General features: G+C 46.0%; 1 protein-coding gene across 1 annotated transcript in view; it reads right to left on the reverse strand.

Annotated features, from left to right (window-relative positions):
- DYNC1I1 (dynein cytoplasmic 1 intermediate chain 1) overlaps window positions 1-27,836 on the reverse strand; it is a 1,862,117-nt gene that overhangs the window by 337,742 nt on the left and 1,496,539 nt on the right. The window contains exon 13 of the mRNA XM_086941928.1: window positions 4,946-5,059. Within this exon, the coding sequence (XP_086798054.1) occupies window positions 4,946-5,059 (114 nt within the window). The remainder of the gene's footprint in view (window positions 1-4,945; window positions 5,060-27,836) is intronic.

The following is a 27,836-nucleotide window of genomic DNA, read 5'->3' on the forward strand; positions in this document are numbered from 1 at the left end:
TCAAAACAATGAACAACCCTTGGCTGCTGGCTTTGGCCAGGGATAGGGTTGCGAGGGGGGTTACTCTTGGGGATGAATCCTCTGCCCCTTCCTTGCGAAGTATTTTGTGGCCCTTTTGAGAACTCCCTCTTAGTTTCCCCTCCCTCTTTCTTCTGGGGGACGCCCTGTCCTTGCTTCTGGGAATTCCCTCCAGTCCCCTTAGTCGACACCCGGGTACTAACCCAGATGTCCGCCTCCTCAGCAAGCTTCCTGGGGCTGGTCAGCTTGCTGTCCACCAGATGCTGTCTTAGCTCGGGAAGACACTTCTCGAGTAGGTGTTCCTTGAGTATGAGGTCATATAGTCCCTCATAGTCTCCTACTTCGCTGCCTCTTACCCAACCCTCCAGGGCCTTCCTGGAGTAGTCCAAGAAATCTACCCAGTTTTGTGTGCCCAGCTTGTAGCTGCCCCGGAACTTTTGCCTATATTTCTCAGGGGTCAACCCAAACTTCTTGAGCAGCGCTGATTTCATAGCCGGATAGTAGGTCTGTTCACTCTGGTCAAGGGCCAACAAAGTATCCCTGCCAGTGGGGGGCATGTATTTGTACAACCCACCTCCCCAGTGGACTTCCAGAATCCCATGGGCCCTCAGCGAGACCTCGTAGGCGGCTAGCCATTTAGCAATGTCGTCACTGGGTACATAACAAGCCATAATATCTTTTGGTAGGTACGGTCTAGGTTCCCTGGTGTTGGTCTGGATATCGCTGCCACCATTCTCTGGTTTGGGGGTACGTAAGTTTAGGGCTTGCAAATCCATCTCCTTGATGGTCCGCTCATGCTCCAACCTCTTTTCCTCCCTCACCATGTCCATCCTGGCTAGTTCTATTCTCATCCTCCTCTCCTCCCTCCTATCTTCTAACTCGGCGTCGGTCAGGCCCCTCTCTGACACGCTACTGCCCACCCTGGAAGGTGTTCTAGGACCTGTTACAAGGTTCTCCCCTCCCGCCTGGTACAGTGTTGCGGTCTCTAGGACAGTGTCCTTATCACTCCCTTCAGGATCTACCTCCTCCCCGGAATGAGCCTCTACCCATGCCCGGATACTGGTCAGCAGCTCTACCTTTCTGGCGCCTTTCTTGAAAAACACCCCCTGCTGCTGACACCATTCCTTCAATTGGGGCACAGTATAATTGTCTAGCTCTTCCACATTTATCTCCATTTCTATTTGAAGTATAAAATGCTACACAGGAGAAATCCACAGAGTGACCTGAGGTCAACCTCCACCCACCGCCAGAGGTAAATTTAGAAAAATCAAAAATGTAAATTAGGAGGGCCGCAGGGAGAAAACTCCAGGTGAGGTCTCGTGGTTGGCACTGCGTTACTAATAAGTGAGTGTAAGTACAAATCCGCTATCCCACCGCTGAAACACCAATTATGTTGGACCTAGATTACCCAAGCCTACATATGGTAGCTTGGCCCAGTAGTGGTCTACAGCTAACTCAAGGCGTTGGCTAAGTACTTACAAGTCTCACCCACAGTAACACAGTGATGAACCACTAAAATAAAGACACAACACCTCTGTTTGGAAAAATACCGTTACCTTTTATAAAAATAATATGTCTTTTTGGATTTAAGTTATACAAGATGCAATATTAGTTTCTTTCAAGAGTCAACATTACACTTTTACTTTAAGAAATTACTTTTCACTCCTCCGGCTGTGGAAAAAGGGCAATAAACCACATACTTTTGTCAATGGTACAGTAAAGCATAAGGGTAACTCTTTGGTTGGTTAAGAGAATCTCATTAGCTTCACACTCTGTAAGGTTCCTTCACATTAGCGTACAATGACACATTACTCCACCAATAAATCTACTGAAAAGCAGATACAGACTGATAGTGCAATACGTTTTTACAGGTTCATTAATAGGTACTTTACCCCACAGCTCTTAAGCACTGCTCAACTCAACAGCAAGACCTGAATGTAGATGTTCACTGTATAACCCACCAGTTATGTGCTAAAAGGGAAGACACAATAATATTAGTAAGGTTCCCCTCCCTCTGATTGACAGGCACACCTAGCTGGTAGAGAATCTACTTCTTTACTTATCACTAACTGTAGGGGTTTTTACCCAGGAACCCTGTGGTTCCCTGCACCACTTCCACCTTTCTGCTCCAGTTACTTATGGGATACTTTAGTTAGGATTGGGCTGAACACTAGCCCGTTTTCTTCATTTATGCTTCCTTGTGCAGTTCAGTCTATGTCCCAGTTGCAGTCCCACCGTCTTGTCTCTTTCCCCCGGTGCTGCTGCCTCCCGTCTCCACTCTACCCGGCTTACTTGTAAGCTCCTGGATGTGATGCGAGTGCTCTTCCCACTCGCGCTGAAGCCTGGCAGCAGTCGGCGGTCGGGAGAGATCGAGGGAGGCTTCCCTGGCCCACCGGCTCCTTACTGTGACGTCCGTAGTGGCGCTTTTGCCTCCTCAGGATGGGGGAACGGCTACCGGTGCTCCGACGCGATCGGCTCTCCTCAGTCGGCACTGCTCAGCTGGGCATGCGCGATCGCGCTCACTCTCCTTCCGCTTCTGCGCGCTGGCTCCCAGGGAGGACGTCGTTCGCCACGAAGACGCTGCTCTGTCTCCTCTGGGCCTGCTCGATCCTAGGCCCCTCCTGCCTCCACAGAAGCGTTTACACGCTGGACATGCGCGGAAGCGCCTACCTCCTCACTTGACGCGGCCGGTGCCCCCGGGGTCCCGATGCCGATCGGAGCAGCGCCGCTGCTTCCCTCCAGACACTTCTCACTTTGGCCTCACAGGAAGGATGTCCACACACGGCGCCCTCGCACCTCAGGTCGCCAGGGTGCCACAGACACCCGCCTTCACTTCAGCTGCTCCACGACACCGGTAAGCTCAGCGCTGGATAGGGGCAGCCAGGAATATCTTCAGTTAAGGGTATCCTGAGAGGATTTAATGGGATTCCAAGATATGAGTGGCTGCTTCCTCAAGTAGCTCGATTTCTTTGTCAGTAGTGGTTGTCTTGAGAGAGGGATCGGTCAAAGGTTGAAGGGGGAACAATCCTCTGAAGTAACTGTCAGCCTCAGTGACAAACTAGCTGCTCTCAGTGTGTCCACCTCCTCTCACCACTGCCTCACTCCTCTACTCTGGGGTCAGCACAAAATGGCTGCTGGTCACTGGCCTTATATAGGGTGGCCTGAGACCTGCAGAAGTCTCTAGTTGATTCCAGAAAGTTCCCTAATGTTACCCTATGGACCTGTCCTCCAGTAGTGTCCGTTATGGCAGTTGGTGGACACCATTTTAGGTCTCTGGAGATCCCTAAGGTTTCAAGGGGGTGACTAGGCCTCACAAGTGATGAGGGAAAAATGGCGTCATCGCCAAGGAACACCTAGCCCCCTGACAGCATTAAAAACTCCTGATGGACACATGTAAAAATAAAAATAGAAACTCTGGGAGGCTAAAGGGGACAAAAATAAATCATGGTGGTTAGAGTCTTCCCAGAAGCAGACAGGTCTAACAATCTCCCATTGGTTCACTGTGGCAATTTGGTGCCTATGGCTCTCCCAAACATTAAGTGGGAGAATGCAGTGTTGACCTGTATGCATGAAGACTGAAGAAGTAATTTGAGGTCAAGTTTCTCCAACAAAGCTCGCTGAACAGTCTTCTTGAGGGTGCTAATAAATCTCTCGACCACACCATTCCCCTGTGGTTTGAGAGGTATGCTTTCTGATGCTTCACGTTTAGACGAGTGAGAAAATCTTTAAATCCTCGACTATTGAAAGGTGGGCCATTGTCAGATTGAAAAATCGAAGAACACCCTATGTTAAAATGATACTTTTGACTCTCTCAATGATTCTCATGAGTAGTTGCCGACAGACAACAAGGGGAAAACAGGAATATTCATCACCAATTACTAGTAGATGATGTCCATTGTCATGTGCGTTTACCCAACTGTGGTCCATTGCAAGTCTGCCACAAAGGGTATTTTGGTCCCTTTCATGATATACTAATATTGGTTCTTAGCTTTCACTCTGTTATTATGAAATGATTTGGGTTTCTGTATAAGCATTGATCCCTCCATCCACTTTTTTTCATTTGTATGGCATCTTACTCATTTAGTTTTCTCTTAGTATAGAAACTTGGTTTAAAAACATTACGTTCTTTTTTTCTTAACTGGAGTTGTTGTAAACATATCACACATTTACATTTCAAACTCCTTGATGCCTGATCCACGATACAAAGGATGGATCATCATCCAATCAACATGCTTACATTTCAGCAATACATTGTTTGGGGGTGGTGACCCCTCAGCCGCTTTCCTGCATAGCTTAAAAACGGTCTCCTATAAATCCTTTGTTGTATCCTAAAGGCTATCTATTTAAATCTAATATTTAAATATCTATATTTTATAATAACATTATTTTACGAATCCAGTGGCAGTTAAATTCAACTATACATTGCTTTGTTACTTTTTTCAATGAGGAACAATGATAATACTATCTATGATTAAGCGTGTCATACAATCCATAAAAACGTTTCCTAGCGCCATCTGCAACATTGAAATCCTTTTCAAGCTCTCACAGATTGACCACCATTTGTTGAAGAGAGACCATTTTTCTCTAACATTAAGTACATTCTAGAATGCACACTAAATTGATCTCTACATCTGGACCAATATCTCTCATACATTTTTTGATTTATTCTGTCCTTTTTTGAAGAGGTCCTCCAGTTTGTTCTCAGACTATTATATATGCCACAATTTACTTCTCAGAGCTACAATCGGACCAGTTCAGGACAGTATGGCACACAGTCTTAAAATATAACGATTGCTACATTTTTGGCAAAAAAATATACAGAATAAGCTATTTTTCAAAGGGGATTATGTTTATTTCACAAATCGTCCATGAGTTTCTAGACTAAACTTCTATGTCAGATTTTCTTATGGCACGATATCAGACATACCTGTGGTGTTGAAAGCATATCTAAGCTCCAAGAACACATTTTTCCATCGGTCGATACTGTAATGAGGTTATGGGCATTTTGTGTTCCAACTACATTTACACAATAAACTGGATGCTGAAAAAAAGAAGGGCAATGATCAGACAAAACTAAAACAGAGATTTGCAAAGTTACATGACATTTTGTTTCATCACTTGAACACATTGATTCATTGCCTGCTTAAATTGATGTAGCAAGTTATTTTGTACACCTGTTAACTGCCTATTTGTAACTTTACATATACATCATACATTTACATTCAAAACCACCAGCATATTTTGAAAAGCAAAAGTTAGCTGTAAAAGTGACAGAGATTGAGAAAGTTATCAACTAGATTTGGGGCCAGATGTAGAAAGGCATTTTATGGTCACAAAGCCTGACATTCACAAAATCACAAGGTTTGCGATGGCAAAATACGATTTTCAAATGTATTAAACATTTTTCACAATGTGGACAAACCTTTCTGAATCACAAATGTTGTTTTGAGACTCATTTTGTACTGCAATTAGAAGTGGAACTAAAATGGGCATTACCTCTGTAGCGTCTTTCCCAGCCTACACAGAGAGTTTATTAGAACATTGGAATGTTGGGAGCTCCACTGAAAACAATGGAGTGCTCTGGGCTTATAATGGCTGGTGTAAGCCTGGAGCTCCAACATTCCAATGCTTCTTTGTTCACAGCTCTGGCTGTGAACAAAGCCTTAAGGGAGCCTGAGGGGATTCCAATACCCTCACGCTCCCATAAGGCTTTGTTCTATTTTGTTAGAACATTCTACCCTCTAGTGGCAGAATGTTCTAATAGCCTTATAGCCCTTCGTAGCTGGGCTATACCGGCTATTAAAGTCCCTCTCCCTTGTTAAAGGCCCGAGCCGAACACTGTAGAGGATCTTTATTAGCCGGTATAGCCCTCTACGGGGGGCTATTAGGCTATAGTATAACACGTCTTTATTTCTCAGTGTGTACCTGCGAAATCAAAGTTCTACATATGAACTATATGCACCACACCCGAACACTTACGCATAGTTCTATGGAGTCCATAAAGGACCAAAAGCATATCGTCATCGCTAACTGTCACAAGACACCACATCTTCCCCTTTTTTAAATAAAAAATATATGTTTACAGATGTGTGTGAGTATATATATATATATATATATATATATATATATATATATATATATATATATATATATATATATATATATATATATATATATATATATATATTACCTACTGGCGGTCGCCAGTAGGTATATATAGTTAGGATTTTTTCTCTATGGGATTTTTGAAAATTCTATGTCTAATAACTTTGGCGTTTGTGGACGGAATTGGCTGAAATTTTCAGGAAAATGGAACATTTTGTTTCTGAGCAGCCCCTGACAATTTGGGGGGGTTTCATCAAGGGGGGGCCGAGAAAAAAGGGGGGTCCCAAAACGCATTTTTCCCATGTTAATTTCCATAGGGCGGTTGGCCTCACTTTTAGCTCGAACGGCTGAATGGATTTGCACGAAACTTGGCAAAATTGTAGGGACTGTTAGCCCGATGTGCCTTTGCTAGGTCTCAATATATGTGCTCCAGTGGATTTTGAGTAATTTAGGTTCAAAAAAGATATATATCTGGGCGGAGCCTAACCACACATCTGATCTGATTGGCTGTCAGCACTTCATCCAAGAAGTGTTGGCAGCCATCTTGGGACCAATATACATGATAGCACCTCATTAAAAAGCATTGTAGTTAATAGAGGATTTTAGGACTTTAGTTACATTATAAATCATTTGTTGATGGTACCATACTCGTTTTAGGAATTGTGGTGGGTTCTAAGGTGATTTTACCATGTGAAAAAACCTTCTGCTGTGATATCATGAATATTGTTTGAAAGAAAACTAATATCTCATGATTTTCCCACAGTGGTTTGGAAGGGGATCTATAAGCTAAACTGAAAGCATATTTTCTGTAAATTCACATTATCTTTCTCAGTCATGTGAAAATGAAGTCTGACATTCTCAGTAAAACATGTACATCCAACAAGGACAGAGACTGTCAGTTGATTCCTTTGTGTTCTACTGCAGCCTCCTAGAGTGTTCTAAAGAACAACTAGAGCGCTAACAGTCCTACTTATTACAAAGGTATGGCACACCTGAAGCCATCTTGATTGGAATAAAGTGGTAACTCTTAAAACATTTAATTTAAAAAGAAACAACATGAGGGGGTATATTTTGCCATAGAAAGTATGATTAGTGCTGCAGAATGAAAAATTAGGGCACATTTTGAGTGACTTCTCAAATCCTTTTCTATTTCATTAAAACATTCTGACATGCAGTCTCCCAAAATGGCCACCAGAGACAAAAGAGCCCAAATGTAGCCCAAATATCACCCAGATGTAGCCCAAGTATAGCCCAATGACAGAATGTCCCAGAGTGTTCTAAAGAACAACTAGAGCGCTAACAGTCCTACTTATTACAAAGGTATGGCACACCTGAAGCCATCTTGATTGGAATAAAGTGGTAACTCTTAAAACATTTAATTTAAAAAGAAACAACATGAGGGGGTATATTTTGCCATAGAAAGTATGATTAGTGCTGCAGAATGAAAAATTAGGGCACATTTTGAGTGACTTCTCAAATCCTTTTCTATTTCATTAAAACATTCTGACATGCAGTCTCCCAAAATGGCCACCAGAGACAAAAGAGCCCAAATGTAGCCCAAATATCACCCAGATGTAGCCCAAGTATAGCCCAATGACAGAATGTCCCAGAGTGTTCTAAAGAACAACTAGAGCGCTAACAGTCCTACTTATTACAAAGGTATGGCACACCTGAAGCCATCTTGATTGGAATAAAGTGGTAACTCTTAAAACATTTAATTTAAAAAGGAACAAAATGAGGGGGTATATTTTGCCATATGAATTATGATTAGTGCTGCAGAAAGAAAAATTAGGGCACATTTTGAGTGACTTCTCAAACCCTCTTCAATTTCATTAAAAAATTCTGACATAGTCTCCCAAGATGGCCACCAGAGACAAAAGAGCCTAAATGTAGCCCAAATATCACCCAGATGTACCCCAAGTATAGCCCAATGACAGAATGTCCCAGAGTGTTCTAAAGAACAACTAGAGCGCTAACAGTCTTACTTATGACAAAAGTATGGCACACCAGAAGCCATCTTGATTGGAATGAAGTGGTAAGTCTGAAAACACTCAATTTAAAAAGGAACAACATGAGGGGGTTAATTTTGCCATAGAAAGTATGATTAGTGCTTCAGAAAGAAAAATTAGGGATCATTTTGAGTGACTTCTCAAATCCTCTTCTATTTCATTAAAAAAATTCTGACATGCAGACTGAAACATGCACTTTGAATACCAGCAGCAGACGTCCCTGGTGAGCAGTAGCATTACTACAGTGATCTAATGTGCAACTAGAGTGCTAACATTCAGAATTTATGGCAAATGTGTGACACATCTGAATGCCTTCTTGATGGAACCAAAGTAAACAAGCATTGAAAATGCAATAGATCTCGCCCTCGTTTAAGTTAAAGCCATTCTGTTTGCAATGAGGTGGCTTTTTAGCTTTGCTTTTATTAGTGTTTTTTCAACTTTCATGTAAATAACGCACCGTTTTCACCAAATAGACTTTGCCCAAGCACACCCTTCCCTTCGGCCAACAAATCCCAAAAATTCGGCACACCTGCCGATCCACTCTCCCTACAGCTCACCCAAGCCCCGTCCCTCTAGCGCAACTTGAACACCCCAAATTCACCTTCTCCATGCGCACCAAAAACTCCCATTGAATAACATGGCAATTCGCTACTCCGCACAAAAATTGCTCTTTAAAGCACTTCCACTGCTCCGATCCTCTTCAAACTTGGCTGGACACTAGTTCCAGCGATTCCCTAACATCTCACCAAAAATCAGCCCAATCCATCCACTGGAACGGGGACGAATTTCAATCCGAATACGCGCCCCCCGCAAACACAAAAAAAAGCCATAAAACGGCCAAATCTCGACCAAAAACCGCCAAAATCCCTCAAAACCTTGCCAACACCAATACGCACGAAACTGAACCAGCCCCTCAGCCCTAGGCTCCGGGAACCCTACTTAATTGACCCAAAAGCCCTAAAAAAGCAACATAATACACACGAAAACGCCCTAACAACCCTAAAATGCATATAAGTATATGTATGCATGCATTTATGTTTGTATTTATATAGATATACCGATGATATATGTTTATATATGTATGTATATATATATATTCACTGAAAAAACCATAGGCTATAGACCATATATAGTTAGGAATTAGCATTTACAAAACCTTGAAAATTCACTGAAAAAACCATAGGTTATAGACCATATATAGTTAGGAATTCGCATTTACAAAACCTTATTTTACTCACACAAAACCATTGAAATTCCATATATAGTTAGTTGCACTAACTATATATCGCGCACCCGCAATCCACTGCTGATGATGTCACATATTACATCATTCATGACATGGTCAGTGACATCACTGATGACATCACTGATGACATCTCAAATGACATCACTGATGACATCTCAAATGACATCACTGATGACATCACTGATGACATCTCATTTGACATTACTGATCACATCACTGATGATATCATTCATGTGATAATACGATGAACCTCTTCAGACTCTAATATAACCTTAGATACAATCAGTGTAAACAGACACTCACAGACTGTCACTCATCCATGGAGTTACTCACACACCTAGTCAGTCATGCAAAGAATCAATCACACCTCCATTTCCTCAACTATACAGTTATACAAACTTTACTTATTCAAACATATACTAACACATATTTACTCTCTTATACATTCCCTGATACAAGTTCACAATGATCCATACAGCCACTCACACATTCACTGGCTCTTATGCACAGTTATTTATATATGTCAACTCTCACATGTACTGTGTTTTACATGTGTACTTACTTTGACATGTAGCACTGAGATATCCATTCACTCACCAATACACTCATGCACACAGTCAACCGCCCATACAGCTGTTTCCACATGCACTTTTGAAACCATACATCTAGTGAATCAACTGCTCACACATCTATGCACAGAGTCATACACCTCCCAGCCACCCACACACACACTCAGTCTCCCATACAAATACTTGGGCAACCAATCAATAACCCATATAGTTACTCATATAGCTACTTATCAACACATGCAACAGTTTACAGAACAACAGACATAATGATGCACAAATTAAGACAGTTTAGTCACTAACCCATGCACTCAGTGAGACACATTTAATCACTCACTCATACAGTCAGTCATGCACCTACTAAATCCTTCATCCAGACACTTATACATCCACTCATTCTTCAATATGTAAGACATAGTTTAACTTTACAGAAACATACAGTCACTGGATGTTGTCATCAGTGATGTCATTTGAGATGTCATCAGTGATGTCATCAGTGATGTCACTGACCATGTCATGAATGATGTAATATGTGACATCATCAGCAGTGGATTGCGGGTGCGCGATATATAGTTAGTGCAACTAACTATATATGGAATTTCAATGGTTTTGTGTGAGTAAAATAAGGTTTTGTAAATGCGAATTCCTAACTATATATATATATATATATGAACACCACAATCCTGAAGTCGTGCTTGAAGTGCAAAAAACAGGTTCGGACCACAATCGTTGACAGTGCACATGAAGTGTTTTATTCCTCGAGAGATAGCAGCATGACGCGTTTCGACCGGGTAAACCCGGTCTTGATCACATGACATGCTCAAAAAAACCACAAGTTTAAATACTGATTAGATCTCCTATAACGCCCACCTACTCAATCATAAACATAGAAGAAATACTATAGATGTGAGTGACATAAAATTGCAAATCAAGATATTCGGCTAAATCCTTTTTATATACAAAGAGAATCAATCACAATAAAACCACCAATACAATATAATGTATAAAAGATAAAATGGTAAAATGAAAACCACTGTTAATATCATTATACATATAGCTAAAATATAATAGCTGGTATACAGAAAATTGGTGGAATAGGACTAATAAAGGGCAAGTGCCCATACGCACAAGTTACTACTTATGTAACGATATATCTGTAAGAGACATTAGTTAGTGATAGATTCCTTACCTTAGAATATCCCCAGGCGTCAGACTGGATCGGAAACTTTTGCGTAGCAGTACCCTTGCGCGTCAGTAGGCATCGTCTGCGGCTCCGCGTCCGTCATCGGCGTCGTGGGCGCCGTGATGACCTCGTCGGAGTACTTAGACGGCGCCTCCGCGTGCTGACGTCAGTTCTTAGACACAGCTTTTCTGCGCCAGAAACGCAGAGCTATGCCAAAAACCAACACTGGTGCCATGAAACTAGGGCCCTGAAAGGGGATGACCGTAACCCTAGATATCGGTTCGCAGAACGGGGAGGATGGGTGGGTTGGTAAGGAATCTATCACTAACTAATGTCTCTTACAGATATATCGTTACACAAGTAGTAACTTGTGCATCTGAAAGAGACACGTTAGTGATAGATTCCTTACCTTAGAATAGATACCCCATCAATACCAACCCCGTGGTGGTGGGTCTGCGAACCAATAATCACACCAGAAAGTCCTGGAGGACGGAACGGCCAAAGTAGCCATCTCTCCGGACTTGACTGTCCAGGCAATGTCGTGCGAACGTTTGCAACGAGGCCCACGTAGCCGCCTGGCAAATGTCCTGCAAGGGCACACCTCGGCCCAAGGCAGTTGTAGTCGCTGTGGCTCGAGTGGAATGAGCTCTCAGCCCTACAGCGGGTTCCTTCTTAGCCAAGGAGTAACACGCCTGGATGCACAAGATGATCCATCGCGAGATGGTCCGCTTGTGCACCGCTTTCCCTTTCTTAGGGCCCACGTACCCAACAAAGAGTTGGTCATCCACCCGGAACTGTTGTGTGCGATTCAAATAAAATGATAGATTGCCCAATGTGGAAGGCCGTGACTACCTTGGGTAGGAAGGAGGGCCTTGTCCGTAACACAGCCTTGTCCGGATGGACTGAAAGGAGGCTTACAAGATAGAGCCTGGAGCTCACTCACTCTCCTGGCAGAGTTGATGGCTACCAGGAAGGCAGTCTTCAAGGAGAGAAGGCGAAGAGGACAGTTGTGAAGTGGCTCAAAGGGAGCGCACAGAAATATAAGAACCAGGTTCAGGTCCCACTGAGGCATCACGAAGGGAACAGGAGGGAACGTGTGTGTGATGCCCTTCAGGAATCAATTAACGATAGGGGACTTGAACAAAGAAAGTTGATCAGGCAGCCTCAGAAAGGCTGAAAGAGCTGAAAGATAGCCCTTGATAGAGCCCAGAGCAGAGCCCTGCTGGGCAAGAGAAAGAAGGAAGAGGAGAACCTCAGAAAGAGGGGCATTAAGGGGATCCACAGCCTTTGCTGTGCGCCATGCCACAAATCTGTTCCACCTGCAGGCGTATACCGACTTTGTGGAGGGACGCCTGGCTGCCAGAATGATGTTACATACTTCAGGAGGCAAGTCAAATGGCCTCAACTGTCGCCGCTCAATCTCCAAGCATGGAGGTGGAGACTGGACAGGTTCGGGTGGAGGACCGTCCCCTGCTGCTGCGACAGAAGGTCCTCCTGAAGAGGCAGACGAACCGGGGGATCGACTGACATACTGAGTAGCTCGGTATACCAGTACCTTCGTGCCCAGTCCGGAGCCACAAGGATGACTTGTGCCCGGTCGCGCTTCATCTTCTTCAGCACTCTGGGCAGAAGTGGTATAGGCGGAAAGGCGTACAACAGACCGCAACTCCACTCGCGATGAAAAGCGTCTCCGAGCGAGTGCCGCCTTGGAAATTCCAACGCGCAGAACTGATGATATTGCGCGTTCTCTTCGGTGGCGAATAGATCTAACCAAGGCTCTCCCCACTGCAGAAAGAGACCTTGCGCCACGTTCGAGTTCAGACGCCATTCGTGATCCATCATGCACCGGCGGCTGAGCTCGTCTGCCCTGGCGTTCAGAGAACCTGCCAGGTGTTGAACCATCAGAGTCACGCCCGGATGTTCCAGCCATTGCCAGAGGCGCAGAGCCTCCTGGCAAAGGGTCCACAACCCCACCCCGCCTTGTTTGTTGCAGTACCACATGGCGGTGGTGTTGTCCGTGAACACCTGCACTACACTCCCTCGGACAGACGGGAGGAATGCCTTCAGTGCCAGACAAATCGCCCGCAGCTCCAAAAGGTTGATATGGAGCCGGGACTCCGCCGGAGACCAGAGGCCTCTGATCTCCGCTTCTCCCATGTGGTCTCCCCAGCCCTGGAGGGCCGCGTCCATCACAACTACGTGCTCCGGTTGGGGAAGGGAGAGGGATCTGCCGTTGACCCAATCGCGGTCCGTGAGCCACCACTGCAGCTGTCTCGCAGTGCCCTCCGAGATCAGGACATGGTCGGACAGGTTGCCCTGATGCTGGGCCCACTGAAACTTCAGGTCCCACTGCAGAGTCCGCATCTGCCACCTGGCGTGATGCACCAGAAGGATGCAGGAGGCCATAAGCCCCAGAAGCCGCAGCGTCAACCTGACCGAAACCCGGGATAAAGGCCGGAAGATTGGAATCAGAGCCTGTGTATCCCGAACCCGCTGTTCGGGCGGGTAAACCCGAAACTGCGCCGAGTCGAGAACCGCTCCGATGAAAAGGAGCTTCTGAGAGGGACACAGGTGTGACTTCGGCACATTGATGGAGAACCCCAGCTGGTGCAGGAGATCCGCCGTAGTCTGGAGGTGGCTGACGACTGTCTGGGGCGAGCCCGCCTTCAACAACCAGTCGTCGAGGTAGGGGAAGATTGAGACCCCCAACCTGCGCAGATGAGCTGCGACCACCGCCATCACCTTCGTGAACACCCGTGGGGCGCTGGTAAGGCCGAAGGGGAGCACGGTAAACTGAAAGTGCTCGTGGCCTACAGTGAACCGCAGGTAACGCCGATGGGCCGGCAGGACCGGGATGTGGAAATACGCATCGTGCAAGTCCAACGCTACCATCCAGTCTCCTGGGTCTAGGGCAGCTAAGACCTGGGCCAGAGTCAGCACTCAGCATTTTGAACTTCTCCTTCCAGAGGAAGCCGTTGATGTTCCTCAGATCCAAGATAGGGCGTAGGCCCCCTATGCCCTTCCTGGGTACCAGAAAGTAGTGGGAGTAGCAACCACGTCCTACTTCAGGCCCAGGAATGCGCTCGATGGCCCCCTTGGCCAAGAGGGACAAAACTTCCTCCTGCAGGAGCCGCAAGTGATCCCCCGACACGCGGTGGTGTTGCGGTGGCATGGCATGAGGAGTCATCTCGAAGGGTAGGGAGTAGCCCCTCCGGACGATCTGCAGCACCCACCTGTCCGAAGTGACAGTGCGCCAGTGAGAGTGGTGATGGCGAACCCTGCCTCCCACTGGCGTCACATGGGCCGAAAAGACCGGACTAGGAGGGTTTAGAGGCGGATGCTGCGGGGGAAGGTGTGGACTGACCTCGCCGCTTTCCCCGACCGCCTCCACGGCGGTTTCCACGGCCGCTGCCGCGCTGGATGGCAGTCTGCGGTGAGTGGCTGGCGGCACGTGTGGGGACGCCCGTTCCTTGGCCACGAAAGGAGCGAAAGGCACCCGTTGGCTGGCGCGGGGCCGAGAGGCCCAAGGACTTGGCCGTAGCCCTGGAGTCCTTAAAGCGCTCAAGCGCGTGGTCTGCCTTGTCGCCAAAAAGGCGACGGCCATCGAACGGCATGTCCATCAGAGTGTTCTGGACATCTGCCGAAAAATTGGCGGATCTCAGCCAGGCGTGGCGTCTCAGCGCCACCATCGCTCTGCCTAGCGAGTCGGTGGTATCCAGCCCACACCTGATCGAATACTTGGCTGCATCTCGGCCCTCCACAAGGGCTTGGCCGAGTTTGGCCCGTACCTCCAACGGGAACTCTGGCAGCACCTCCGCCACCGTCTCCCACAGAGAGTGGGTGTAGCGGCCCAAGAGGCAAGCGGTGTTGGAAGACCGCAGTCCCAAACTAAGGGAGGAGAATATCTTTTTACCATAATTCTCATACCTCTTGGATTCCCTGTCCGGCGGAGCCGTCGGGAATGCGGTCTGGGAATTAGAGGCCTGGATGACCAGACTCTCGGGGGTGGGGTGGAGGACAGGAAACATGGGTCGCCCGGAGCCGGGCGGTGGCGTCTGGCCACGTTCCTATCTACGGGCGAACCCATAGCGGGCCTGGACCAAGTGCCCAAAAGAACGTCGGTCAAGGCCTCATTAAAGGGCAGCAGAGGCTCAGCCGAGCATGACTGCGGTTTAAGGACCTCTGTGAGGAGGTTAGTCCTCACGGCCGCGATGGGGAGCTCAAGGCCCAAGGCCTTGGCAGCCCTCGTCAACACCACACCATAGGTAGCCCCCTCCTCCGAAGCCACGGTATGAGGAGAGACAAAACCAGTGTCTGGAGAGGTGTCCAGGCCACTGGCCTCCCCAAGGTCTCCTGCCCAGTCCTCATGAGACTGACACTCCTTGGTCAGAGGGTCCTCAGACCCCTCCCAATCCTCCTCTTCACCCATCTCCTGAGACTCAGGGTTGTAAATGAATGGGTTCGGTTCGTAGAAGTGGAAATCTCCAAACGGCGTCGGGTGGGGCGCCCAGCGGCGCCGCTCCGACGTCGGAACCGAAGCAAAGGAGGTATCGGGGGCGGCGCCGCCCGAGGACGGCGCCGGAGGTGACACCTGACGGACCGCTGCCGGGGGGGTCGTAAGGTCCACCGGTGACGATCCAGAGCCTGAGGAAGGGCCAGCGGCGTCCCGCTGCACCGGGCCCGAAGGCGCCGGTGGCGCCGGAGCCGCTGTTCCTTACGGCGCCGGGCCGAAGGCACCGGCGGTGTCGGGATCGTGGGGCCCTGCGACGCCGGGCCCGAAGGCACTGGCGGCGTCGGGGCCGAAGCACCCGACGGCGTCAGGGTCGAAGCCCCCAACCCGCTAGGGCCCCTAGATGGGTCCGCTGGGCCCAAAGGCGCCGCGGAACCCGTCGAAGGAGAAAGGGACCTCATGACCATGAGGAAGCGCTCAATCTCCTCTGGCGTCGCGTCCTGCCCAGGGACCGGAGGGTGTGGGGCGGGACAAGACGCCCGCGAGTCCGAAGGAGCCGCGTGGGCGGTGTCACCCGAAATCCCGGCCGCATCGCGCAAGCGTCGGGGGGAGCCAGAAGAGCGATGACGTCTCTTCGACTTCTTGTGCTTCTTACCTGACTACTTTGACCCGGAGGAGTGGAGCGGACTCCCGGAGCTGTGACGGCTCCGTCCCCACGACCTGTCCCTCGACCTCCCGTGGGACCGGGACCTCACTCGGCGCGGGCCGACTGCCGGAGTTCGAGCCGCCTGCGGGACCGCTCCCACCTGGCTTTCCTCGAGAGGGCCCGACAGTCGGGGCAGGCCTCGTCGTCGTGGTCGACACCTAGACAAGTTATGCACAGGCGGTGAGGGTCCGTGACCGACATCGTGCGGTCGCACTCCTCACAGTGCTTAAATCCGGGCATCCCTAAGGCACCGATCGGAGTCGTTAGACTACGAGAAATGATCAAAAATTGATCCAAAAAGTTAGTCAAAAATTGACTTGGGTAACTGCTCTTTCCAGATCTGCGCTGGCTGTCACTGAAAAAAGAAGAACTGACGTCAGCACGCGGAGTCGGCGTCTAAGTACTCCGACGACGTAATCACGGCGCCCACGACGCCGACGACGAACGCGGAGCCGCAGACGACGCGTACCGACGCGCAAGGGTACTGCTACGCAAAAGTTTCTGGATCCAGTCTGACGCCTGGGGATATTCTAAGGTAAGGAATCTATCACTAACGTGTCTCTTTCAGATTATACAATATCAAGCCACAATAATCTCAGTATAAACACACCAAATCTCTCTGTGGGCTGTTAATAAGGGGCAAAGAAAGTACAATGAACAGTAAAAATATGTGCAAAAGTGCAAAATACAACCCATATTTAATTCATAATAGATTGCTTCAAACTAAAAAAACATATGGACCTCATATGTAATTTTTCTTTCTGAAGCACTAATCATACTTTCTATGGCAAAATGAACCCCCTCATTTTGTTCCTTTTTAAATTAAATGTTTTCAGACTTACCACTTCATTCCAATCAAGATGGCTTCTGGTGTGCCATACTTTTGTCATAAGTAAGACAGTTAGCGCTCTAGTTGTTCTTTAGAACACTCTGGGACATTCAGTCATTGGGCTATACTTGGGCTACATCTGGGTGATATTTGGGCTACATTTGGGCTCTTTTGTCTCTGGTGGCCATCTAGGGAGACTGCATGTCAGATTTTTTTAATGAAATTGAAGAGGATTTGAGAAGTCACTCAAAATGTGCCCTATTTTTTCTTTCTGCAGCACTAATCATACTTTCTATGGCACAATATACCCCCTCATTTTGTTCCTTTTTAAATTAAATGTTTTAAGAGTTAACACTTTATTCCAATCAAGATGGCTTCAGGTGTGCCATACCTTTGTAATAAGTAGGACTGTTAGCGCTCTAGTTGTTCTATAGAACACTCTAGGAGGCTGCAGTAGAACACAAAGGAATCAACTGACAGTCTCTGTCCTTGTTGGATGTACATGACTGAGAAAGATAATGTGAATTTACAGAAAATATGCTTTCAGTTTAGCTTATAGATCCCCTTCCAAACCACTGTGGGAAAAGTATGAGATAATAGTTTTCTTTCAAACATGATTCATGATATCCCAGCAGAAGGCTTTTTCACATGGTAAAATCACCTTAGAACACACCACAAGTCCTAAAATGAGCATGGTACCATCAACAAATGATTTATAATGTAACTAAAGTCCTAAAACCCTCTATTAACTACAATGCTTTTTAATGAGGTGCTATCATGTATATTGGTCCCAAGATGGCTGCCAACACTTCTTGGATGAAGTGCTGACAGCCAATCAGATCTCACGATGAGATGTGTGCTTAGGCTCCGCCAGATATATATGTGTTTTTTAAGTTGATTTTCATAAAAACCACTGGAGCAATTTTCACCAAACATAGCAAAGGCACATCTGCGTTCCAGTCCCTACAATTTTGCCAAGTTTGGTGTAATTCCGTTCAGCGGTTCGGGCTGTAGACTTGTCAGACCGTCCTATGGAAATTAACATGGGGAAAACACGTTTTGGGACCCCCCTTTTTGCTCAGCCCCCACTTCACGAATCCCCCCGAAACTTTCAGGGAAGGAGCACAGCGGAGCTGGCCAACATTTTGGAGAATTACATGCAAATTCCTCAACCAGCGCCAAAGTTATTCCCAATAGAATGTTGCGGATTTCCTATGGTAGCTAGGTCCTAACTATATATTCCTACTGGCTATCGCCAGTAGGATATATATATATATATATATATGTATATATATATATATATATATATATATATATATATATATATATATATATATATATATATATATATATATATATATATATATATATATTATCCCTTGCTTGGAGACGCACTCAGTAACTAAGCGGGACCCTATCATTTGTGACAAAGTCCTTTATTAAGCAAAACCGGCATTTCCTTTCCAAACCTCTTTTCAAAAAGCCCTACGCGTTTCAGTGCTCCTGCACCTTGTTCACGGGCTGGCTCACTAATTGCAGGCAGCATCACAGGGGTGCCAAGTCAGCTCATTTAAATATCAATTTCCTGCCCCGTGGTGGGCTTGCTCTGGTGCAGTCAATGAAAATGCATGCTGGAACTTGAAGTATTCCCTCGTGTGCTTTCACCCTTAAGTGGGTTCACCATCAAAAGTGCATTCGTGCAATCATTTGTTTACCCTCCATTGGGTCGATTTGGAAGGAATCTGGTTTAAAATCACGCTGTAGCAACTTGTCACTCTGTTGTTGCTGAGACTCTGGTGCCTGTATATGTATGTATATATATATATATATATATATATATATATATATATATATATATATATATATATATATATATATATACACACACACCCTACTGGCGGTCGCCGGTAGGTAGTTATAGTTAGGATTTTTTTCAATGTTAAATCTCAAAATTCTATTTGGAATAACTTTGGCGCCGGTTGAGGAATCTGCCTGAAAATTTCCTCAAAATGGCCTCGTCGAGCTCCGGTCCTTCCCTGAAAGTTTGGGGAGGATGCGTCAAGCGGGGGCCGAGATAAAAGGGGGGTCCCAAAACGCGTTTTCCCCATGTTAATTTCCATAGGGCGGTCGACCTCACTTTTAGCCCGAATGGCTGAATGGATTTACACCAAATTTGGCAAAATTGTAGGGACTGGTAGCCCAATGTGCCTTTGCTATGTCTCAAGATATGTGCTCCAGTGGATTTTGAGTAATTTAGGTTAAAAAAAATATATATATCTATGACAGCGCCCCGGTACGCGCTCCGGGGAGCGCACCGGGCGCACCACGCGACTTGCGCGCAGAAAGCTGATTGGTTCTTGGTTGTCTGTAAAGATTTGAAACAGTCCGGAGCGGCCGCCATCTTGTGTCTCAGTAGGATGGAGACACAAGAGGTGGCCAAAACAAAGGGGGAATTGACCATAAGGGGGCAGAGTAGACCCTCCCTGACCCCCTAGGTTTGATGTGGGGGCTTTAAAAGGGCCCGGCGGGGCAAAAAAAAAAATTTTTTTTTTTCGATTTTTGCGTGGGGAGCGCCCAGTACGCGCACCGGGGAGCGCACCGGGAAGCGCACAACAGAGAAAAAAGAATGCCAGAGTTTAAAAAATGTTGGCAATATTTTATAAATGGGAGGTAGTTCTGAAAAGAACTTTTTTATTCTTTTTGTTGTTTTATATTTTTTGTATTATTTTTCTGAACATTTTTTTAATTTTTTTGTGTTTTTGAACAATTTTTATATTTTTTGGTTTTTTTTGAGGGAACAAACAAAAAACAGGGAATTGGAAATGGCTCAACAGGAGCAAAAAAAAAAAGAAAAGAATTACTGTTTTCTTTCCTTGCTGCATTTGTGGTTGTCTATAGCAGTATTTATTAAGGTGACGCTAAGTTCACCATAGCATAAAGTTTTGTCACACAAAATGCAAAGAAATTTGACCTTGTAAAATTTTGGTTGAATATTTGGCACCATTTGCCGTTCTTCTGGTCCAGAAAGTGAGGGTACTGAAGAGGAAGTGCTGGCCACAGGGGGTGGGTTGTGACGAAGTTCCCGGACTTCAGCCTGGGCCAAATTATTGGGATGCCACCTCTCCATGTGGCGGATCATGGTATAGTTACCAAAAGAATATTTCTTGGAGGGATTGCCCCTGGAGAGAACTTTGTCACAGATGAGACAGGTGACTTTGGGGGCGTTCACCTTTTTTTGGTCATCTGGAAAAGAAAAAAATTGCCAAATGAAGTGCACTTTGACGTGCCTTTGTCTTGGTTCTTCTGGGAGGTAGACCCTTTGATGTTGATCCTCCTCCTCTTCTTCCTCCTCTTCTTCTTGTCCTCCAAGAAACTGTGGTGGTGGACCTTCTTTTCTGGGTGGTGGGGGTGGTGGTGGGGCTGCACCAGCTGCAGCAACAAGTGATGCCATTCTTTCCTCCAAAATAGCTCTTGCTCTCTCAATGAAGAAAGTAAGATGAGGAAAAAAGGAGGGGGGCTTTCATTATTTGGAGAAAAAAAATGATGAGAACCAATGAAAAGTGTTATTTTCAAGTCACATGACCCGATGTGCTTAGGTTACGCGCTCCGGCGCGCTTACGTTACGTGCTCCGGGCCCGCCGCGGAGCGCTTCCGGGTGCGTTTACGCAGCGCGTCATAAGACGCATCACGCGGCTACGCGATACGTCACGCTTACGCGACGCGTCACGATGTTGTTTTCGATCGCGACATTGGCGCTAACGGGACGCTTCCCGGTTCGCGCACCGAGGCGCTTCAAAATAGTACGCTTTCCGGGGCGCTCACCGGGGCGCGCACCGGAAGCGCTCCAAGACAAAAAAAAATACAAAAAAAATATATTTTTAAAAAAAATGAAAAATTGTAAGGACTGATAGCTATGTCTCAAGATATATGCTCCAGTTGTTTTTAAGAAAATTAACTTAAAAAAAATATATATTGGCCTATATTTGGGCTTTATATATGTTAGAGCCCAAATGTAGCCCAAATGTAGCCCAATGTAGCCCAAAGATGGCCACCAGAGACAAAAAAATACAAATGTAGCCCAAATATCAGCCAGATGTAGCGCAACTATAGCCCAATGATAGTATGTACCAGAGTGTTCTAAAGAACAACTAGAGCGGTAACAGTCTTACTTATAAAGTGAGACTTTTAGTTAGGAATTAGCATTAAAAAAACCTTTGAAATTCACTGAAAAAACCATAGGTTTCACACCAGTTATAGTTAGGAATTAGCATTTAAAAAACCTATTAAATTCACTGAAAAAAACATAGGTTTCACACCAGTTATAGTTACCTGGAAATTTTACTGGCATAAAACCATTGAAATTCCCACGTTATAGTTAGTTGGACTCACTATAACTTGCGCGTGTAATGCACTGCTGATGACATCACATATTACATCACTCATGACATGGTCAGTGACATCACTCATGACATCACTGATGACACCATCCTTGTGACAGAGAGACTGACCTCCTTTTACTGTAAAGTAACCCTTGAAACAAATATTAAAAAATAGAAACTAACATTTTCAAAAAAGTGGAGATACCTATACCAGTTACAACAACCAATTCAGTAATTCCACCATTTACATACACATCCACTCATTCACCAACAGTTCTACATAGTCAGTCATACATATACTCACTCATCATATGTAGTGAGACACCTATACATCCGTTAACACACCGACAGTCTTCCATAAGTTGCTCACACACATATTCACACATGCAAATAAAATATTGAACATCCATTTTTTGCATATACAGCTATACACACACTACCACCTTACTTCTAAGGAAACTTACACATACTTACTCTCTTAAACAATCACTTATAGAAACACATACTTATTTAAACAAGAACTCTTTCAATGTCTGACTCTCACATATACTCACTTATATACACCAATACTCACATATACTAGATTAAAACATATGTAGTTACTGATAAAGACACTAGTAAGACAGTCATTCAATTACTAACACATACATATACACACTCATTCACACATACAGTCCAGCACATATGCTGTCTTCAAAACACATACAAACAGTGAGTCATTCATTGACGCATCTATGTGCTAAGTAACACCACCACCAAATCATACAGACACTTATACTGATACTAAAAAAAACATCTAAATACCCATATACACACACATGTAGCTACTCACCAACCCATGCAGCCACTTATACATAAAGTGAAACATTGATACAAACATTTAAATATTTAAAAAATACTCGCTAATATATGTATTCACTATGATACACTTAATAAGCCAGTTAACCAATCAATTTAAAAAAAAAAAAACTTCCATTAAGACACTTATTGAAACATTTATTCTTCCATCGAGCTTTACATATACATATATAAAACATATTTATTTTTCAGAAAGACACACATTCACTGGATGGTGTCATCAGTGATGTCATGAGTGATGTCACTGACCATGTCATGAGTGATGTAATATATGATGTCATCAGCAGTGCATTACACGCGCAAGTTATAGTGAGTCCAACTAACTATAACGTGGGAATTTCAATGGTTTTATGCCAGTAAAATTTCCAGGTAACTATAACTGGTGTGAAACCTATGGTTTTTTCAGTGAATTTAATAGGTTTTTTAAATGCTAATTCCTAACTATAACTGGTGTGAAACCTATGGTTTTTTCAGTGAATATATATATATACACATATGTATACACATACATTATGAATCACATACACCTAGACAATGGCGATCATTAATGATCCATAACCTGTAGGCAAGGTTGACAGTCTAGATGGATAATGGAAATGGAAAAGGGTTAAACGGCACAGAGCACTTTAAAAATGGTCTAGACACCAGGGACTCTATGGTCCAGTAGAAGGCTAGCAGTAGCCGAAACGCGTAGGCCGTCCGATTTAATGCACGGTATTTTGCACATGGTGTGTGAATAAAGAAACTTTTGAAAAATCCTACCTGCTTGCTGTGCCGTGACTTCTGCTGGGAGGGTTGAAGCAAGTTGAATCCAAGAAGTATTGACACGTGGACTGGGACGTGTATCACAGGCACTCATGGCCGAGGGGAAGCGGTCGAGATTGAACTCCAGTCAACATACAAAGAGTAAAGTACGACCAACACCTCTGCTGCAATTCCTGATTTTCCGTGGAGGAGGACGCTTGATTGACAGCGTCGAAGAAACTATCGCGGATGGACCGGGTGGTGAAGACCCAGCCGTGAGTGCACGGACTGGGGGGTGGGCGTTTTCTGCATCACTCGGCAACGCTGCGGAGGAAGCGTACGAGTGGGGTGGGCCCGCGACTCCTGTCTGCAAACGAGCCGCTTGGGGGCTAGTAACCAAGGCGTGCGAGTTGAGGCGGTTTTGTGAAAAAAAGAACTTTATTGACAATCGTGAATATCGCAAATACTACACCACGCTTAGGTCCTAAATCAGGCAAGCGCATTGGAGCGCGAGTAAAAACCCAAAAGAATTACCGGAAGAAGTGTCCCGTGAGGAAATCGGGACCCAGGGATTTCTTTAAAGGGGCAGCGCAGCATTTCGGGAGCCTGAGGAACACAACGTGTTCTCTAGGAGCAGCAGATATACGGGGAAGTCCGTTAAGCCTGAGGAGCAGGAAACAGACAACCTTAATAATTAAACGAACACACGTAGCGAATAAACGTTGCATTAAAACAGTTAAAATTTCAACCTTGCTTACCGAAATATGGCAGATAAATCAAGAAACCGCCAGATAAGGGCAAGTGAATTGCTTAATGATGAGAACACCCCCACAACAATTACAAATGCAAAAAGAAACACTGGTGGAGCTGAGAAGGACAATAGAACAGTTTTGACCATATTGAGAGAGTTACAGCAACAAAAAATCATGGAGGTCAATAAATGGTGGGAGAAAACGACCTTGGAGAAATATATAGAGTACAAGAGGGTCCCAAGGGGCCTCAGAATACTCATGATGCCCACCCTTAATGATCTGGACCCAGACCTAATTAAATTATGGCAAACAGACACAAAAGAATGTTCTTTCAAGTTAATGAGAACCCTTATCATACATGCCGAAAGGAAATTGGAGAAGATAACAAGTGTGATTGAAGCGCTAGAATTAGAACTTGCTGAAATACCTGCAACTGAGGAAAATAAGGAATCCATTGAGAACATGGAGAAAAAGGTGGTGAAACACGAAATAGAGGTGGAAAAACGCAAAGCCAACAAATTCACGAAAGACAGGCTGGACTACACAAACGGGTGGATTTATACATTCGCTCGCAAGTACGACACTCTAAGAAGCCATGTAGCAATGGACAAAACTGCGGGAACAGAGTATACAGAGGTTGTGGATAGCTCGGAGATTAGCTCCAATAATGAAGTGACAATTAGTATGCCACTGGATTTTCGCGGGGAGATGCAGCTGGCTCAAATTGTCACGCGACAGAGAGGAAGGGGAAATATGTGGGTTAGAGTGCAATCAAAAACTCCGATAAAACCCCCAACAAAAGCACAATCAGAAGGGGCGGAAGGAGGAACAAAGCCAAAGAGAGGCAAAGGAAGACAAAAATAGCAATGAAAAAATCAATAACATCTGATAATCTGGTGATTAACTTGTCGAGTAAAGAATTATCAGATATACAATTGAGACTATTAAATAAAGGATTGTCCTATTGCCCTAAAAGAACATTGATGTACCCAACATAAGAATTGACCTATATAAATTTTGTCGAAAAGTGAAACTAAGAAAGTACTTCTCTGAAAAAAAGGCCAAGAAACCTGTGAGCATAATACGCAATGAAGAAGTATCTCCTACAATACAAAAGGACTTACCAGCAATAATAATATTGGCATCAATTAAAGAGGTCCCATCATTGAGCCAAAAAGAGGCCATAAGCTCATTTCAATCGGACATTGAATTTTGCAATCAAATAGGCATATCCACGAACATGGGTGGAGAAAGCGGATTGAAAAAACAATCGAGATTCTGTCCACAACTCCCGCCTGGGAACAAAGTCGATCTCTTCCACGAAGTAATGGTGGAGGAAATAACAAAAATTTCAGGAAAATCATTCAACCATAAAATGGATGCAGGTAATAAAAACAATCTGTTGCCCAAGGAATATCAAGCAATATCAGAATTAAACAAGCATTGGAAATGCAATAGGGCTCGCATTAGGAAAGTTTGAGCTATTGGTCTTATAAATGACATTTTTTTTATGTATGTGTTATTTTTTAAAATAGCTAAATTAATAGCTTTGTCATTTACAATGCCAATAGTTATAACTTTTGCAAATGTGACAGCTATAGGATTTGTAATGCAACATGTTTTGTATTTACATGACTTAGATGTATTGATATTACAAATAACAATGGCTTTTAATTTTTTTAAATAATTAATACTTAAATAATTTATTTAATTTGTAATGGCAATAGCTTAAACTTTTGTAAATAACTTTTGTGAAGATTATGTTCAGTGTTTTTTATTGTGACGAAAATCCAAGAACAGAAGTGAAATATTAACATCTTTTTGTGATTTGTAATAAAGCGTGAAAGCTTGAAAACAGCTTGAAACATTGAAAGAACATATTTGAACCAGTGATGCTGTGGTTGCGCTGAGTGATGCTGTGGTTGCGTTGAGTGGTGTGTGCATCGGTGGAGCTTAGTGGGTGCATTGGTGGAGCTGTGTGGTGGGTGCATTGGTGGAGTTTAGTTGGAGCATCGGTGGCGCTGTGTGGTGGGTGCTTCGGTGGACCTGTGTGGTGGGTGCATCTGTGGAGCTGTGTGGTGGGTGCATCTGTGGAGCTGTGTGGTGGGTGCATCGGTGGAGCTGTGTGGTGGATGCCTTGGTGGAGCTGTATGGTGGGTGCCTCGGTGGAGCTGTATGGTGGGTGCCTCGGTGGAGCTGTGTGGTGGGTGCATCGGTGGAGCTGTGTGGTGGGTGCATCGGTGGAGCTGTGTTGGTGGAGCTGTGTGGTGGGTGCATCGGTGGAGCTGGGTGGTGGGTGCATCAGTGGAGCTGTCTCGGTGGAGCTGTGTGGTTGCTGCATCGGTGGAGCTGTGTGGTGGGTGCATCGGTGGAGCTGTGTGGTGGGTGCATCGGTGGAGCTGTGTGGTGGGTGCCTCGGTAGTGCTGTGTGGTGGGTGCCTCGGTGGAGCTGTGTGGTGGGTGCCTCAGTGGAGCTGTGTGGTGGATGCCTCAGCAGAGCTGTGTGGTGGGTGCATTGGTGGAGCTTAGTTGGAGCATCGGTGGAGCTGTGTGGTGGGTGCATCGGTGGAGCTGTGTGGTGGGTGCCTCGGCAGAGCTGTGTGGTGGGTGCATCGGCGGAGCTGTGTGGTGGGTGCTTCGGTGGAGCTGTGTGGTGGGTGCATCTGTGGAGCTGTGTGGTGGGTGCACCTGTGGAGCTGTGTGGTGGGTGCATCGGTGGAGCTGTGTGGTGGGTGCCTTGGTGGAGCTGTATGGTGGGTGCCTCTGTGGAGCTGTGTGGTGGGTGCATCGGTGGAGCTGTGTGGTGGGTGCATCGGTTGAGCTGTGTCGGTGGAGCTGTGTGGTGGGTGCATCGGTGGAGCTGGGTGGTGGGTGCATCAGTGGAGCTGTGTCAGTGGAGCTGTGTGGTTGCTGCATCGGTAGAGCTGTGTGGAGGGTGCATCGGTGGAGCTGTGTGGTGGGTGCTTCGGTGGAGCTGTGTGGTGGGTGCTTCGGTGGAGCTGTGTGGTGGGTGCTTCGGTGGAGCTGTGTGGTGGGTGCATCTGTGGAGCAGTGTGGTGGGTGCATCTGTGGAGCTGTGTGGTGGGTGCATCTGTGGAGCTGTGTGGTGGGTGCATCTGTGGAGCTGTGTGGTGGGTGCCTCGGTGGAGCTGTGTGGTGGGTGCATCGGTGGAGCTGTGTGGTGGGTGCCTTGGTGGAGCTGTATGGTGGGTGCCTCGGTGGACCTGTGTGGTGGATGCATCGGTGGAGCTGTGTGGTGGGTGCATTGGTGGAGCTGTGTCGGTGGAGCTGTGTGGTGGGTGCATCGGTGGAGCTGTGTCGGTGGAGCTGTGTGGTTGCTGCATTGGTGGAGCTGTGTGGTGGGTGCATCGGTGGAGCTGTGTGGTGGGTGCATTGGTGGAGCTGTGTGGTGAGTGCATCAGTGGAGCTGTGTGGTGGGTGCCTCGGTGGAGCTGTGTATTGTGGTATTGTGTATAGTGGTATATTTGTATAGCGCAATCCTGTCACCCTAAGGGCATCCTGGTGCTTTGAACAATGATCCAGCAAATTCAGTGACTTAACCTGTCCTGGGGAAGAGGTAGGTTTTTAACGCCTTCCTGAAGGCTAAGAGGTCCTCAAGGCTCCACTGTGGTGGGTGCATCGATGGAACTGTGTGGTGGGTGCATCGGTGGAGCTGTGTGGTGGGTGCATCAGTGGAGCTGTGTGGTGGGTGCATCGGTGAAACTGTGTAGGTGGAGCTGTGTGGTGGGTGCATCGGTAGAGCTGTGTGGTGGGTGCCTTGGTGGAGCTGTATGGTGGGTGCCTCGGTGGAGCTGTGTAGTGGGTGCATCGGTGGAGCTGTGTGGTGGGTGCATCGGTGCAGCTGTGTCGGTGGAGCTGTGTGGTGGGTGCATCGGTGGAGCTGGGTGGTGGGTGCATCGGTGGAGCTGTGTCAGTGGAGCTGTGTGGTTGCTGCATTGGTGGAGCTGCGTGGTGGGTGCATCGGTGGAGC

This window comes from Lissotriton vulgaris, chromosome 10 (assembly GCF_964263255.1).
Source record: "Lissotriton vulgaris chromosome 10, aLisVul1.2, whole genome shotgun sequence".
In the NCBI taxonomy this organism is placed as follows: domain Eukaryota; kingdom Metazoa; phylum Chordata; class Amphibia; order Caudata; family Salamandridae; genus Lissotriton; species Lissotriton vulgaris.